The following is an 18,300-nucleotide window of genomic DNA, read 5'->3' as shown; positions in this document are numbered from 1 at the left end:
AATTTATCGCGATCACAGGGTGTCGTTCTTGATACAAAAATAGAATTTAAAATGTAAACAATCAAAAAGTTATTTTAATCTTCTTTGGCCTATATAAAGAGTCAGATGTCATCCAAACTATTTAATGCAAACAAATTACCTCAGCCGCTAACACAATTTAAACCAGCCGCGACAATAAATCCGTCTGTTCACCATAACACAATCACGACAGTGGTGAAATCATTTAGAGAACTTCAAAGTTCGACGCAGCCGTACCCTCCGTGCAGGAATGCTTCATTGATTCTCCACGAGATTATACGTTTGCGCCGTGAAATTATTTTCAAGTTTCGCATTTGATTCTGATAGAAATATTAATAAAAATCCCTGCCGTCTTCCGCGATTCGGTTCAGGTTTTGGGAACGATATTGACTCGTGATGTGATTAGTAATAGCGATTTAAAGTGAAAGTTATTAGTCAAAATAAAGGTGCAATTAACTAAACAATAAAATCTTAAAACGCACACCGCAGCTACGAGTAATTGTTCTATATATAATCTATAGAGCGGGCTAATCTAGTTATCTACGCCATTTGCTTATCTCACTTCGTGGGATTAATATTTGTAAGGGCAATATCTCTAGGTTTGTTGTGCAGTGGCATTCAAGTCGCCCTGTACCCCGCCGTGTACTGCCAATGGAAGTCACAAAGAGCCGCCCGTAGACGAATTGCTGTAGATAAATTATTAACGTAATGTTTTCAGTTATCTCCGATGTCGGGATGGTGGAATGTGGACTATCACATCTCGGAGGGAACGATCGATGCGCCGATACGCGGCCGGCACACATCTGGTAGCCACCAGTTTGTTATCGGCGTCAACCAACGGCCAAACCTATTTATCGAAGTCATAGAGATTTATTGATGGCCATTTCACTTAATAACATGACGTCTAACACATTATGTCACAATAAATAATTAACTACATATCGCGCCATAAACATCCGTAATATATTGTGGTGCATACTTTATGTTTTGTAATTGTGGTGCCGTTTAGTATGCTAGATAAAATATGTCAAACGCATTGTTGATTGATAACGACGCAGGTGGTCGAAATCATGAACAATCACAATGCTCGTAACATTAGCAAAACAACAGATACTGTGGGCCAAATAAAAATTCATTGCAAGACGAACCACTGTCCGGCACCGTTTTAACAAATTTTCGAACGGGCTGAATCAAGATAAAATCTCCAAACGATCTAATCCACCCCGTGCCTCATAAATCCTTCATAAAAATCTGTTTAGTGCCTCAATAAATAAAACTAAAGGTCCGCAGAGATCTCCATGCATACAGAGCCAATATTACGCAATAGTTTGATTTATTGGTTTCGGCAAGGTGCACGAAATTCTAACGGCTCACGCCCTCCCCGGCCGACGTGATAGAATTTGGGATCGGCAATTTTCTTATACGTGCGAAAAACTATTCGCCGACGCCCGCGGTGATAAATGTGAGGTTATGAATAAATTTGTGCCACCTCGCGGAAATCTGAAGTGATTAGTTGGACAGCTCGCACCTCGCCTCGCGTCGAGGGCAGGTGAGTCGTGTCCCACCTGTACTTAGCGATCATTATCACATTTGCGGACATCGGTACACGTACTGCAGTAATGTTATTGCGATGATTTCAAATTTATTTCATCCTCGATTACTGTTCAATTCAATTTGGCATGTACCTATCTATATCCAATAAATTTTACAAGCTTAAAAAAAGACTAGCGCTCGAGCCGCATTCGCAATAAGAGCCATTCTCGGCGAACAATAGCGGAATAACATTCACGAGGCAGTAAACGACGTTGAAAATCTAAATATTTATTTGAATTACTGAGAGCGGGCCGCACTGTGCGCGGTTGGCGGCGCACCACCGACGTCGAGTTCCGACCGCGCGCGGACCGCAAACTGGACGAGTCCCTCGCCTGCGGTTAGCCCAAGACGACATTCAAATATTTATACGTGTTACAAACGTAAACGTACACGTCGGGAATCGTTTGGCGATAGAGGCAGCTTTAGCAGCTTGCAACTGCCCGCACAATTTCTAGGTGGTCAATAGCGGCAATAACATTTAATACAGAGTTGAGTAGTTAAACAAGTACATTACAGTGCTCATAAATTTTCATTGTGCATTTATACTGATGATAAATCAGGTTTTGAAGGCTATTTCATTAAGAACATGTCAAGGACGGGTACCTATTTGTAGCGTCAACGGTCAGCGGTGCGTGTCAGTGGTAAAGTTCACGGTAAAAAACCGGTTTTTAAGGAGAAAGCGGTGACCAGTCGAACTTCGTATTGTTTTAACCTTTTGAATATTGCTGAAGTGGTATTTTATATAGGAAAGCTATAAATTAGAAATGCGAATCGCGGTGAAACTGCCCAGGTATGCCATCTATCGCGATGAGTTGAAATCGTTTTGAACAACAAGAAGCCAACTTCCTGAATGTCGAGGTGATATCGTTAAACAGTTATGGTGACTGTGACACTAAAGTGTGAAAATTTTATCACCTTGTGTTTACCAAACAACTTAGAAATATTTTTTATCTTCCAGCTACCGTAGGTTCTACGAAATTTGTGTATATAATAAACTGAAATTTGCTATAATAATAACGAGAAAAAACATTTGTTCATCATTCAAATAATTTACTCAAAAATCTGATATAAGTCACCTTACAGGATTCATGCCCGCACATACCCGAGGAGACAAAGAAAAACGACAAAATACGATAAAATCCCAAAAAAGCATTCGTATCGCCCACTCAATTATTTGTCGGATAATACGCAACAAATATTTGTAGACAACATGCGTATATAATTGGAAATGAAAATGATAATTAATTAAAATTGGAGTCCAGTAAACAATTTTATTGCGGCAATCTCGTGCAACGCTCTCCGTTGACTATAAAGGTGGGTTTATAAAATATACGTTGGGTCGTGTTCTGATTGGTCCCGTAGATTATTAGTCTCTATTTGTGTTGTCAATGTTTACGGCCGTTTTATGAGTACTGGCGGTTTTATTGCAGATCCAATTGCCATAGTAACGGATTTGATTAAGTAAAGCAATCGTTATGTTTTGTTTGTCGCTAAATGAGCACATTTTATGATCTATATGTATCGGATATTGCAGACAGAATGCCTATTCCAATTGCGTTTCAAATGTCTATAAATATTTTACGTTTAATGTTCATTGGATATGCGTTTGTATCTATTTGTATAGTCCAGCTTGTGATTTGCCGAATATGCTTACTTGAGTAGGTATATAATTTATCTTAATTATTAATTATTTGAGTATTTAATATTCGGGTTTTCATATAAATAATTGTATTTGTAGTCTATATTTCATTACTGTACTATTTGATTAAAGCTGTGATTTTACTCTCGTAACACTATGTTCTCTACCATAGAATTCATATCATTCCTTCGAGTACTCTCGTTTCCTATGCACATTTTTTATGCTACATATTTTATAGTAAAGCATTACAATTATTCATTTTATTAAATCGATTGTCCTACTTTATAAATTGTAGTATCTTTGATAAACGACACTCATTTGTGGGATATTGTGTTTTTATTTGCCTACAAAGCAACAATATTTATAATTCGTAACGTTAAAATCACTTTAATTCCCATCAGTTATAAGTAGTAAATAATGTTATTTAATTATTATAATTGATGATTAATTAAGAATGTCCCTTGTTCTTAATAATAGATGGGTTCTAAGTAAGTCGGCGGCTGTCGACGAAGGGTGGCGATAAGTACAGGGGCGGCGATGTCAACACAGATCCATACACCAATTTCCATTAATCTTCTTATAATATGTGAAAGAAATTAGATCTTATCTATTTAGACATAAAAATATTAATTTTCACGAGGTTCGGAGTTTACCTTTACACTAGCCACATCAAATTTAAACGAATCGTTTTTAAAGCCTAATATAGCAACCCTATAATTCTCAATACCTCTTAAAAGTTGAAACAAGAGGTACTTTTATTAGCCTTTAAGTATTGTTTAAGAGTTGCCAGAAGGGGAGACTGGGTAGTCGCGGTGCGTCGACTTTTACCGCTCCATTATACCTCCTTTTTTCCTATTTTGTTTGCGTTCCAACGACTCGGTTAATCTCGACTTTACTTAATTTCTCATTTCTTACCGGTTTTACGTTTTTTTGTGAGCGAAATAATTTTAATCGTCTGTTTTTGTATTAGTGGTTTGGATTAATTCATTATTCGTTTGTTTATAAAATTTTCAAACATGAAATTAACATAGTATATATAGCTTTTGTGATTACGTTCTTTGGTACAAGTTTGTACTAGACTATCGATTAATATATAGTTTTTATTTATTGTCATTCTATCCAGGTCCGTATAACCTTTGTCTCATTCTATTGCATGGTAAAATATCTATTACCCCCAAACACATAAATTCATGATTCCATTCTCTTAAACGCAAAGGGTATTGCAAAATAAAACTTGAACAGTTGAAATAAAGATTTAATTACAATCGTTACATAATTTTAATCATAATAATAATATTTTATAGGCATATATTCTATAAATATCTATATAGAACATTTAATATTAAGCGAATGTATTCGATTTGGTCACATTGTTTTTATGTATTTCCGATACAGTGAGCCTCCAAGCCTATGTATTTGTGACCTATTTTTACGTCAATACAGAAAATAAAATAGTCGATGCATTTCGATCGTTGAGCCTTCTTAACAGCAAGCCGGGTTTGACAGTAAGTATAAGTATACATAGTAGACACTAAGTACAAATTGACAGTATTAAATTTACAGAGGTATGAATGTAAAATAAAAAAAACAACTACTATAAAACGTGCAACGGATTAGAATGCTTACTCATGATAGGGACAGGTTGTTATTCATATAACTTAATTATATTTCGATTGCATTTTAGTCAAATAGAGATTGAGTTTTACGTGTATCTACTAATACTTACTGCCAGTATCAGTATAAAATCATTTCAGTAACTTCACACGCTATTTATACAAATAGATATCGTCAGTACAATATGTCGATTTCTTAAAATTTTAGTGTTCTTTACAAATTGTCATTATTTTTAATATTCCTTACAATATACCCAAGTGACTAAAATTAGATAAATATTTTATGAAGCATTTAAAACTGGATGCGATCATCGAAAGTGACTGCGACCGATTTAAAAATAATGATAATCAGAAATATATTTATGTACAATGTATTCTAATAATACTTTTAAACAATATTTATAAAGTACACTCCGAAGTGTCCGTAAATAACATCGAATTCGGTGCAACAGTTTTAATTACTTTGTACACTTGATGACAAACTAAAAATAGAAAATCTACAAAACATCTTTTATATATACAAGGACAACAACATTAATCGAATCGACGTTATTTGATTACACTATAGATATTAACAAAATTAAATATTATATTGTGTTGTACGGACCGTGTACGGATGAACCGAAGTCACTTCCGTATTATACGCAACTCGCAACCAATGTACATTGTACAAATCACTTAGAGTCTAAACAAAGTTAACTCTGGCACCTGAACTAACGAATAACTTATTGCTCCGAAGAAATCAAATTAAACATTTGTGGAAGAACTAAATAAACAACATATCATTAAATAAGATCCCGCGACGTACCGCGGGCATTGAAATCCATGAATCCAACTAAACTCATATTTAACTATACTATAACCAATCGTGGTCAAAATATTTCATACATAATTGCGCTTTTCGTGTCTATAAATAATTTGGATTATACTCCATAATATTCTTAAATCTATCAAAATACTGAGCAACGTTGATTTCGTACAATATTTCATTTGACAATAATTGGATAGTCGACGATCGATGGCGAACATTCCGCGCAGTCGCATTTAACAATATCCAAGAACTTAAACAATCTCTTTATACATCATAATAAACTGTGCACTATAGTTTAGCAATTTAGAAATTACACTATGCGATATACAAATAAACGTACATATGTACCAAATGAATATTTTTTACAAGAGTCTAACGACTTAATTGTGTATTCAGCAGAGTCCTATGCTACAATGCGTTGTCGATCATAAGAATAAATGATCATAAGAACTGAACCACTGTGTCACTGTGTTAACGACAGTCTCTAAAGTCTCGTGCGGCAGACGAGCTTGCGGCGACCCAGCTCTCACTTACTTTACCTGCAACAAACAGTACACACGGTTAGAATCATGTCAAGTTTTAATGCGGCCCGCGTGGCACCTGTGTCGAATCCTTTTGTTAAAGACAATAAAAATATCCCTTAAAAAAGAATAGCGGTATTTAAATTAACAAAAAAGAAGGTTCATCGCGATAGCTGTTCCGATTCTATCGCGGCACCGTCGCGGCCGGTGCGAACCCGCCGCCCGCGCCGTGTTCACACATATAAACCGAAAAACGAAAAAATCTAAACCAATCGAGATGAGGTGACGAAACGTTCAGTCTCATTATCTGAGAATTTATTAACGAATCGGACGGACCGGAAAACCGAAATGTGAAAGAAATAAAAATTCGACCTCGGCCGCGGTCACCTAAAGCTTGTACGGCGTCAATGAAAAAAGAAGTCAAACGAGTTGTCCGGCCGACCCGCGACTGAATGAACCAAGAAGGACCCCGACGCAGGATCGACAGATAAGAGGAAAGATTAGGGCGTTGAAAAAAGTAAAGCTGCTTTTAATGTGGAGGTAGAGTTGTGAATGAAGAGGACCCATTGAGATTCCGCGCCCACGCACGCTCGTGGTGCGCCGCGTTATCGCTCCTGCGCAGGACCGCCCGGCTGCCGTGCGCCGACCTGCCTGCGGCCCACAAACAATACTCATTGTACCCACTTCTATTAACGTTTTTTGTCTTTGGAACAATTCCAGTTTTGTATTATTTAAATTAGTCCGGGTCATTGGATGCCGGTCGTGTGTTATGACTTACGGGCGACGCCACGCGATGGCCCTTCGCGACCACGACACTTCCTGATTATACACAGCGCATAAAATAAGGAATAACGTCAGCTTTATGAATCTGATAACACATTCTCCAAGGATTTAATGGGACCGCTTGCCGATATTGGTAGCGATATCATTTAGCAAAATAATAAGCTAAAACGATCCAGCCACGTTATTTAAGTCCCAAACAAAAACTAACGATTTAAATCCATTCTTTTTGGGCCACATTAAAGGAATGCCGCGATAAGGAGTTATTTTCGCGTCAAGAAATTCGAGGGACAAAAAGGCGTGAAAACAAAAATAATACAAAAGGTTATAGAAGTGAATTTGTGAGCGTTTGGCTAAAACAAAATTCTTGGCGATGCCGTCCTGTGCGGCGGCGTCGCCGATACGATTTATTGTAATGAGACCAACGTGCCACCGCTTCTTCTTAGAATATCTTTGATGACTCTTAGAAACGTGAGACTCTACGGATATAGCGAATTCCTATCCATATTTCTCTATCAATACCATGCAGAAATCAAGTTTGCGTTTTTTTACTGACATATCTCATGTTCACATAACGTTTGGTTATGTCCTTGAGTTAAAGTTTAATGATGCATAACTTTATGTATCCATAGTGAGTACAGTTAGGGAATATTGTGTCTATTTTACAATTATCTTGTACTTACACATAGTTTTTCTTATTATTACTTCATAGACATTTTGTTAATCTAATAGTGTATGATAAATAATAGACCTATTAAATAAACAATTTGATCAGTCAAGGTTACACGATCGCATGTTATTCTATTTAAATAGAAAATAATGCGATAGAAATGTGTCGTGTTAAGATTACTTTTATTTATAAAATAACGAAGTTTAGACTCCCAGATTTATAGACTTTATTATAATGCCCAACGTAGAGCTAGAAGATATCCCACTCGTGGAAAGCTAATTTGGGCAGGTCAGCGGTTTGTGTACGTAGGCGTATGGAACGCGTCGCTTGACAATGACAAATGACGCAAGATTGCAATCTCGCCGCCCTCGAGTCGCGCGACGCGTCGCCCTTCCGCTTCGACTCAGCTCCATTGTTTTCAATTACCGACGTGACACCCCGGCGCGAACCTCCGCTACCAAACCGCAACCATGTTTATGGCTTTCTCGATATCTTTACTACGATCATCCATTTACGAGCGCGTCCCTCATTTACATGTGTGCGTTACATCGCGTTCGTATTCAAGCGGTCAATGTGAATCAATCAGTAACTCACCGCTAGTGTTGCGCGGAACGCTTTCACACGGCAGACACGAAACCGTTGGGGTGTTGTATGGAACTGGAATAGGAAACATTCACTCTATTCACGTGGCGTACGCAACATCTCTATCGACTTACCCGTCTCTATAGTTCTACGGCCTCGCAGGCCTTACGTTTGTCGAATCTAAACCAATATGAAAAACATAATCACCTTTTATAGAAGGGCTTGAAGGCAGCAGACCCTTCGTTGTGATGAGGTTGGTTGGGCTGGTGGTTGTTGGCGGCGTGGTGGGCGTTGTGGTAGGGGTCGCGTTGCGGCGATTGCTGGTGCCGGGGGAAGCAGTAGCCTGAACCGCCGCCGCTGCCAAGCGGGTTGGCCACGCTCGGCACCTTCATGTTCGGTGGTGTCTGTGGTGGCGTGTCCGTCTGCACGTCAGGGAAAGCGGCCGGGTGTACGCACGGGTGCTGACCGCCATACTGCCCGCCGGGGAAGCCACCGTAGCGGCCGTACGAGCCGCTGGCCGGGCTCGCGGCTGCCGTGGCGGGCAACGCGAACCCGTTGGAACCCCCGTCGGCAGGCGCCGTTCGTTCAGGGGGGCCGTATGAGTGCTGCGGCCAGGGCTGCGCGGCCGGCGGTGGCGTCTTACATGCTGCCGTGTCCGCCAGTGACCAAATCTTAGGCTTCGAGGCCGGTATCGGGACACCGCAGTCGGATGCACCCCTTTTCGATTCTTCTTTTATTCCGTAGCCCAAAAGCTGATGATGCATCCCCTGCAACAGCTCGTCGCCCTTCCGCTCCTCATCTGTAAAGATAATCGTATTCATCGATCATATTTTACGTCCGAGCAAGCAATAAACGCGTGAGCGCACGTCATTGCAATGAGATTAGTCGCAATAGCCGCAGCGATGTCAATAACGGGACGGCTATAAAGAGGGCTTATAATGTGTTCCGAAAAAATCAATATAACACGGATTGAATTGTTGACGTGACCGTTACAAGCGAGACGTAAGTTTTAGCTCGTAAGACGGAGAATCTCCGCGCACCCTTCGGGAAAGTCGTGTGAAAATACGTTTGGCGTGCAGTGACCCATTCGTTAAGTGGTTATCCGATTAGCGAAGTGAAAATACCACTTTGGGGCGCGACTCCCCTGCCGCGGGCGCGTAGCTCGTCGATCCCTTCCGTATTTAAGCCGAGCATTTATTTCGCATTTCGTATCGCACCCCGCGGCACCGCGCCACCGCACTCTACCCCGCGAAATGAGCATCGCGCGCCGCTCGCCACGCCGGCCACAATTAATGGTCAAGCTCGCTTTACACTCCTCACTATATTCCCAATAAAACTTTCTGATACGTAACCCACTGTAAAGAAACCGTTAAAATGAATATTTTAATTCTATATTCCCCGACCCCATCGAATTTTTATTTTAAACTGTATTGAAATTAATCTCACCACAGTTTTCCTTCAAAAATTTTACGTTATTGTACAATTACACAAAAATGTTTATTCAGCGAATTTTATAAGGCGCTAAGAATTATCATAATGCCATTTTCCGTTGTAAAGTGGCTTTTGGCGGGTGCGGGGCGGCGCCGAGGCCTCTAATGAAATTCAGAGAGCCGCGAGCGTGCGGGGCCGAGGCGCGGGCAGGCGGGGGCGGACGCGACCGCTCGACTTCATTCTCTTATTCCATTTAATGCTGACTGCTCCTAGCTTTTAAGAGGGGTTATCCGCGTTGCCCTTCGCTAAGGATAAATAGGGATGCCACCGATACTCCGCGCGAAGATATTTATCCGGCAAATTGTTTTAATTTTCATTGTATTAATCTAATAAAGACCCACAACGGCGTGAGATAGCACGAGAATGGACGATTTCGTAATATTTTATTTTGGCAATATGTTTAATGTGCCTGTTGCGTTAATTTGTACACGAGTTAAGGGGCGGTTGTAACTATGTTGATTTTGTGTTTTTACGTAATTAAGTCACAGTTTCGATATATTGTTATACGTGCGCTGTTTCGGATAAAATGTTCTGTATCTTGTAAGTATATATTGGAATGATTTATATATGTATAGGTTCTCAAAAGTAAAACATCGTGTTTTTTTACATAAAGATATTAGATGTATTTTAAACAGTCGAACTATACTAAATTACTCAAAACGGAATGGGATTGTGACCCCATCCGTACGGCAGCACGCTAGTTATGGATCCATTTAAGTGCAAAGTACATACTCATGTACCAACGGAGTTCATACAATAGGGAACTCACCGTGGAAATCGCAACACGATTCACACTTGATACAAAGAGTGTTTTCCCTCCACGGTACTTCGCTCGGCAAAGCCTGGGGCAAAGTGAAACATAATAAAAATGCGTCTCGGCTGCTCAGGGCACTTTAAAACCCTAGTCTCCCCGCAGTGTTTCCACTTTAAGTAATTTACCCCGTGTTTTGGGTAATCCTTTCCTTTAGTTTTATTCGATCTTTCACTTTAACTGTCAGATGGACATGAAGCGCCCGTAGCGGTGTTTAGGAACTTGGATTTTTAGCCCCGCCTTTTTATTCTTTTTGTGGCTGCCTACTCGAGTATTATAATGTTTATCAATGAGTATGTAATATTATTAGGTCAATAAAAGTGGAAACCCGTTGTGAGAAGAAGAAATGATGACATGGCACCCTCTGTAGAAGAGGTCTTGCGTCTGTAGTTTAAAGCTGTAAATTTATTGCGGCACTCTTGTCCGCCCCAACTCAGTTATTTGTATTACTTCTACTCGTTTTCCATTAACGCGCACCGGATTAATATTATGTTTGCGATGCGTGTGCTTGCGACAAAATTAACATTTATTGTGGGGGTCCAGAAATGAAGCTTTTATTCATGAGTGGCTTAACGCGGTATAGTTTGGGATGTTTGTTTGGTGAAGCCGCGCGTCGCTGAGCGCCGGCCGATCGCGTGCGAATGCTTTTATATTGACTTTGCTGGCGTGACTTGAAATGATATATTGTCTGCCGCTAACATTGAAGTTTTGGCAAAAGAATTATGCGCGAGAAATGTTATGGTTTGTTAGTTTAGACGCGGTGCGGTTTTGTTTTGGCGTGTTTATGGGTAGGCGTTGCTGTTGGAATTGTTCGGAAATTAGATAAATGGCGAGGAAAGCGTGGGATACAATGGATTTAAATGCACTAAGGAATTTAATATGTATATACTTTATACAGGTAGTATAATGATTTCTTATGTTTACGCAAATCTTTGACACTGACATAAAACTGCTTTACGATTTTTTTTGCTATAAATTTTTTCATTTTTACGTCCTCTCTCATGACTGACGGCTGTAGTCTTCGAAAAGACGGAATCATATCAAAACATAATATATTTGGAAAACACACATTTCATTTTAGATACATATTAATGTCTATAAAAAAACCTACAGCCTTCTAAAAAAATAAGGAGGGTATTAGGAATTACGAGGAATTTTCAGTCAACGTCACAGAAACAGGAATAATATTATTTACGTCATATAAATTATATGAATGGCCCCTCACACAGTTTGATCTTGGTCCGCTGTGCTACAAAACAATACTATTATTCGATAAATAATTTGACAGTCATGACATTTTTGTCCATGCAAAATGTAAAGGCCAACTTAAACCTTGTTGTCATTTGTGAGATTATGTACAAATCAATTTATTTACGCATAAGTCAAAAAATTTGTAATTAATTAAAAAAATAAGGAGGGTATTAGGAATTACGAGGAATTTTCAGTCAACGTCACAGAAACAGGAATAATATTATTTACGTCATATAAATTATATGAATGGCCCCTCACACAGTTTGATCTTGGTCCGCTGTGCTACAAAACAATACTATTATTCGATAAATAATTTGACAGTCATGACATTTTTGTCCATGCAAAATGTAAAGGCCAACTTAAACCTTGTTGTCATTTGTAAGATTATGTACAAATCAATTTATTTACGCATAAGTCAAAAAGTATTACCGGTAGGATTTAGGAAAACTTCAGAGAATAATAAAAATAACATACCTCGATTGCAGGATCCTTTAAATCTCTATGAGCTTGTGTGATTTAGTAACGACTGTCATTTAATTCTGATATAGAAATATTTTATTACAAAATTGACGTGGTAATAAGTAACAGTATTAACTTTAGTCGTAGTCTAAATTATGAGGACCAAATTTTATACAGTATTTATTTGATGGTGGTAGGACATATTTTATATCCGCCAGAATGGCAACCACCGACCAGCGTACACAAGACGTTAAAACCCGCCATGGTGGCCCACGTAAGTGTATTGAATTCCGGAATCAGCTTGTGTATATCCTGTTTCAACAAGCCGGCATAATTGTGTCGACTGCTTAGGGGTAATCATCTCTCGTTAATTGGCATTCTATCGGACCCCACTCCACTTACCATCAGGAGCAGAAGGGTCACTTTGGCATGCTCGTTTAAAAAAAATACTAAGTGATGCTGTTTATATCCAAACATTGTTCAACAAGTCTAAATGCACTGTTGTGTTGTCCAACATTTGTTTAATTACTATCATGAAGTATAAGCACGTTAGTTTGTTTTGTTTGGACAGACGTGTCTTATACCACACCATAAGCAACTCATCTGCTCATAATTGAAAAAATAATATTGCGTTAAAAAATATTACGTAAAAAAAAAACTAAGTGAACTTAACTAAGTTAACTCTTTAACTGTATAGAATGGCGGAGTAGATAAAATCATGAATTTAAAGAATTTATTTCATCAACGTGTTCAAATAACTTAAAATAATTTTGGCATTGAAAGATAACGAAAAAGAAAAAAATGACAACCTATTTAATCTCTACATCGGATTTCAGTCTCTTATTTATGTAGAGATGCTGTTTGTTAGTGTCCACTCACACGTACCACCACCTCAGGATAGTTACAATAGTTATTATAAACATACACTTATTTTATATGCAATTGACCGCAATCACAAGTTTTAAGGTTAGGTTAGGTTAGTATATTACTTCTTTGTAAATTAACATTTTATTAAATGAAATTCTGGTAAACTAAAATAATACGACTAAAGGTTTTTTTTATTGAATATCTAATCCCAGATAAGATTAACTATTACATTATTAATTCAAAAGAAAATATTATAATAATGCAAATTCAAAATATTCTCATAGTAAACATTGGCTCGAGACAGAGCCCAGTTAGTTGCTTTTTCTTAAAATTAAATAATGATTAGCTTAATATTAATCAATTTCCTATAAGGTAAAATAATTGAACCTTCACTGATTTTTATAGAGACGTTTAAAGCAAGCTAAAAATTACTCACTATAAATTAAATCTGATGCATGTGAAGTATAACTTCTTCGAAACGAATTCAATGAGTATAATTTAGTGCATTCTGAGTCTTTTTGGAATTACACTAGTTTATGTCTCTAGATATTATTATAGAGATACTTGAGATTCAAAGTACAAAGTTTTTGGTTCGACAAAAATATTTCAATATTACCTAAATCACAAGTTATTTGCATGTATTTGAATTTAGAAGATTTTAATTGAATTGAAATCATAACATTTCCTTTGTTTTTTAATCTTTACGGACTCTGTCAGTGACCTTTATACATTTAAATGTAAATTTATAAAAACCTATTTTAGAGTTGAAAAATATAATATTTACCAATTAGAGTTGTATGTACAGAGTATGTCTTATGCGTAATTTAAAACAAGAAACTTAAAACATAATTTAATATACAAAATATGTATATATTTTTTAAATATTTGATCGTTATTTATATTTGCCGTCGTTTTCAATAAACGATTTCAAACGCTTTTTTCGATCTATAGAAAAAATTTACCAATCAGAATCAAGTTTGTTTTTACATGTTTATGCTCAAGATGGGATGGAAAAGAAATATCGGGATCGTGTATTGAACACGACTGTTACTCTAATAATAATTCATCTGTATTTAAAATAAATATTGTATTCAAAATTAACGACAATAAGAAAAACAAAATAATACTTCAGACCCAGTTTCTAAATGACTAACGCAACAACAAGGCCATTAAAATTGAACAATATTTTAATAATTGGACGCATGACGAATTTCTTTAGTGTAGCAACCCTAACCTCTCCGTGACAAAGCCGTAGGCGCGTGCCGTAACAACGCCCGTGCAATATCTTCCCGCGATTCTTTTATGCCGCGGACTTAAGCCCAGATGTTCATACTAGAATAGGCTTTTAATTTAAATTATGTTCCTGTTTATTATTGTTATGAATCCATAAGTCTTGTTTGTTATGTTTGGTAGTAATTTAGAATATTTATAATATTATAGTATGAGTTTGAATTTTATTTTAGATAGCGTAAAATCTTGAGATTTTGATGTTTTTTACGTAAATATGTGGCGTAACGCAGCATAATTTCTTTGTCCTATTAAATGTCAACACCCAATTAATTCAGCTTCTAAAGAAAATAATTGCACGACGTGACGCTAGAAATAAAACAGTTTACACAAGAATTTGGATAAGATATATGTAGAGTAAACGACCCGGATTAACACATAAACAATGTTTTAACTAGATAATTGCAAGATAAATTGTATCATCGGGAATAAATGGTGAAAAGCAGGAAAATAAATGTGAAATGCGTCGGTCGGTTCCATCAGCGAGATATCCGCGGCCGTCATCCTGTCAACATCGGTTCCCATACACATCTCAACAGTGCGTTTATTAACGACATTTTATGCCCCTGCGTAGTGCTCAGTGCTCACAGTTCGCACCACTCAGCGTGCGCGACGGCATTCGAACCGCGAATTAAGTACACTTCTGTCCCAACAATAGTGGTCTTCATTACCAGAACGTATGCCGGGCGCCGGCCGTGACGCCCTCCCTCCTGCCTCCATTAGCGGCGTGAAGTTCGCAATGAAAACACTCGTACTCGGCGTCATCTTTATTGTAACAATGCTCACTTATAATTTATGTGGTTGACAAGCGAGACTAAAGGCCGCCCTCGGCGCACGCTCTCACGTTCCGCGCCTCATACCATCTGGATTTTATTACTGCTGACAGAGAATTACATTAATTCACATGTAAATACGATCACTTGCTTAACAAACACAATGAAGTAAGTACCTTAAAAGCGTCTCGAGAAACGGACAACAAATACCGTATCGGAAAAAGGTTCCACGTTCAATTGGAACACATTATAAATCCCCAAAACCGTACTTACTTACGTTGCGACGGAATATCCTCATAAAAGAAACGATCCACGAACTCGACAAATCCTTTGGCAAGAACATGAAGTAGGGCAGATCGTCAGACAAGCCGAACGCGACCTCCGAACGTCGCCCCGTTGTACCGACGAACGGAAAACGCGTTATATGAAATTTGGGCCCGGGCGCCGCCCACTTTACTACGAATAGGAAATCCGGGAGCGAGAAGCGGTTACGCACAGTTACACGCCTGAGACCCTCTAGCGCGCCCCCTCCTTCGTCCCCGTCCCGGCCCGCCGCCTCGCCGCGCCCTGCCCCGCGCCGCACGCCCGTCCACCCGCGCACCGTCACTGCGAGCGCACACACCCTCACCTCCTCGCGATGTCGCACACCCTTCGACCCGCAGCCACGTTATGCCAATTCACTCGACGATTTATACACCGACAAAATTAAACCTATTTTAAACGGTTTACAACGCGGACGCAATACATACACGCAGCACACGCACTATTCACAATTAAACAGAACAAGAGAAACAACATTAAATTATCGTCGTTCGCAGTTGCACACAATGAACACCGATAATTGGATAGTTTATAGCCTCATTCGCACAGCAGAGGTGGACAGTGGACACTCTGGTACACTCATACAGTAGGCTATGTTACAGTACGTGAACAACAACCGGCAGTCAACGCTGGCATTTAACTGGTAAACGATTGCGCGTGACGCGATCGAGGTTGACTACGGGATGTTGCGTGAACATGAACTCAACCAACCTTTGTGGGTTTTAATTTTGTCGTCGTGCTCGTCCTTGTCCTTGTCGTCGTCGGAGAGCATCGTGTCGTCGTCGTCGTCGGTCTTGTTCTTCGGCTCCCACGTCATCTTGTTCTCCTTCTTGAGGCGGCGGCGCGCGTTCGCGAACCACGTCGACACCTGCGTCAGCGTCATCTTGGTGATGATCGCCAGCATTATCTTCTCACCCTTCGTCGGGTACGGGTTCTTCTTGTGCTCGTTGAGCCACGCTTTCAGCGTCGCGGTGGATTCTCGCGTCGCATTTTTCCTCCTCGCAGCTAGATCATACCCCGCTCCGTATCTGTCGACAATAACGCATATACTTACACCAGCCTACATTAACGCTTCCGACCAAAGCTAAATGACACAACTTTCGCGTATGCAACGATCGAACTGTTATTACCGAGTGATATTTAACTCATTTTTCCCATAAGGAAAACAAAATTGATATAGGTACTTATGTTTCATAATTATACAAATTGTGTTTAAGATGGTTTTCATGTCTATAACAAAAGATAAATCGCGTATATTATTACGTGTATGTACAGTAACCAATATATTTTAGTGTTCCGTGTCGTCCATACATACGTCGGAACGTTTACAGCGCGCAATAAAGTGGCTTTTAAATTTGCAACAGATAGGCGTTTTATTTGAGGCAATAGATTTCTCGTAACGACGGCAAAAATAAAGTTATCGTCGTGCCGAGCGACGTTGGGTACAGTTTTTAGGGCCCGCGGTCCCATTTGCATCCGCATTCTGATCGTAATTGTGGCGAAACATTCCACCTCCCCCAGAGAAGCGGTGACGCCGCCGCTCGTACCTGATTTCGATTTTCTCGTTGACATGACAAAGGCGCGGTCTAAAGGGCCCAATAAATAGGTTTCGCACGTGAAAATAGTAAAAAATGCCAGTTGCTTAGTCGACGAGCAAAATTCTACGTTTAGCGTTTGTAGGTGTTTTATATTTTGAATGTTAGGTGTATGGGTGCTGTTGTAAGATTTTACATTTGCTAAAGATTTGATTTTTTATCACTTTATTTTCTTCCTCTGGCATCGTTTATTTTAGGCCTATGAGCGGCAAAACATTAAAATATTTATTACAAGTCGACAGTGATGATAATGAGACACTGTATTTATTTAGAGAACGTTTATAAAAGTCTACTTAAATTAAATTCAAAAGAGACTTCAGAACAGATGACCAAAACATCTTTGGGAGAATGTCGCGATGTGAAAGGGCGGTCCGTTGCATCTCGATTGCAATTGCAGGGCGGTGCAGCGCAGGCGTAGGTGGCTGGGCGTACTCAGCAGGAATCGATCGCGACGCCATCTTGCGCACCGCCAGCATCTGTTCTTGGTGGTGTAGTCGCCGAGTCGCCAAACGACCGCCGTGTCCCATCGTGTCTCGTAGCACATCACGCGATGACAGCGTGCTCACCGCAACAACCGCTTCAATAAACACCCGCGACGGCGTTTTAATAAACAGAAAGTTTCCAAGTAAAGTTGTAATATACAACTAACTCATATGTCGGAGGCGCATCCGCAAAGCCTCTGAAACCGAGCCGCATTAGTTTGAACATGAATAAGCTCTTCAGAAATGTACGGCGGTTAGTGTCGACAGCGACGTCGCTTAGGAAAAACACAGCGCTTTATTGCTTTTATGTTTTATTGATACGGCGGCGGCGGGCCGGTTTTCAGCTCTGAAGCAGCTGCACGGACCCGTTTCCTTCATAAGCCGAGTTAATTAATTTAGACAGTCCACTTAGAGGCCGCCCTATGAGAACACATGCATTCGGCGGGGAGTTAATACTTTCACGGGCGGAAATACTTTATATCTCTGTTAATTTGGAGACAAAGTGTGTAACCGAGTCGGTGTTGATGTCCTTTTAATAACGCTTCTATGTGTGTGTGGCGCACGGTAGATGTATGACCAGATTAATATTGTTTGGCATTTCCTGCGCTCCGTTTATTTCAAATGTGCTTGAAAAGATTTGTTTGTGTAAACAATGTTTATTTGACTGCGGGTTTGAGACACGCAATTCAATTTATTTCCTTTGACTTTAGATACTCAATATATTTTTATAATTAAT

General features: G+C 39.3%; 1 protein-coding gene across 4 annotated transcripts in view; it reads right to left on the bottom strand.

Moving 5' to 3' along the window:
* Positions 1-4,498: 4,498 nt before the first annotated feature.
* Positions 4,499-18,300, bottom strand: part of LOC115446086 (homeobox protein araucan) — a 120,610-nt gene continuing 106,808 nt past the window's right edge. For 3 of the 4 annotated variants that reach the window (XM_037443941.1, XM_030172640.2, XM_030172642.2), the window contains 4 exons: positions 16,199-16,515; positions 8,435-9,026; positions 8,240-8,302; positions 4,499-6,213 (listed from right to left, as the gene is read on the bottom strand). In XM_037443941.1, coding sequence (XP_037299838.1) covers positions 8,263-8,302; positions 8,435-9,026; positions 16,199-16,515 — 949 coding nt within the window. In that variant the 3' untranslated portion in view covers positions 4,499-6,213; positions 8,240-8,262. The remainder of the gene's footprint in view (positions 6,214-8,239; positions 8,303-8,434; positions 9,027-16,198; positions 16,516-18,300) is intronic. The other variant, XM_030172641.2, reaches the window with a different exon arrangement.

Source organism: Manduca sexta, chromosome 27 (genome assembly GCF_014839805.1).
Source record: "Manduca sexta isolate Smith_Timp_Sample1 chromosome 27, JHU_Msex_v1.0, whole genome shotgun sequence".
Taxonomy (NCBI): domain Eukaryota; kingdom Metazoa; phylum Arthropoda; class Insecta; order Lepidoptera; family Sphingidae; genus Manduca; species Manduca sexta.
Note: the sequence above shows the minus strand (reverse complement) of the source record. Positions and strands in the feature narration are given on the sequence as shown.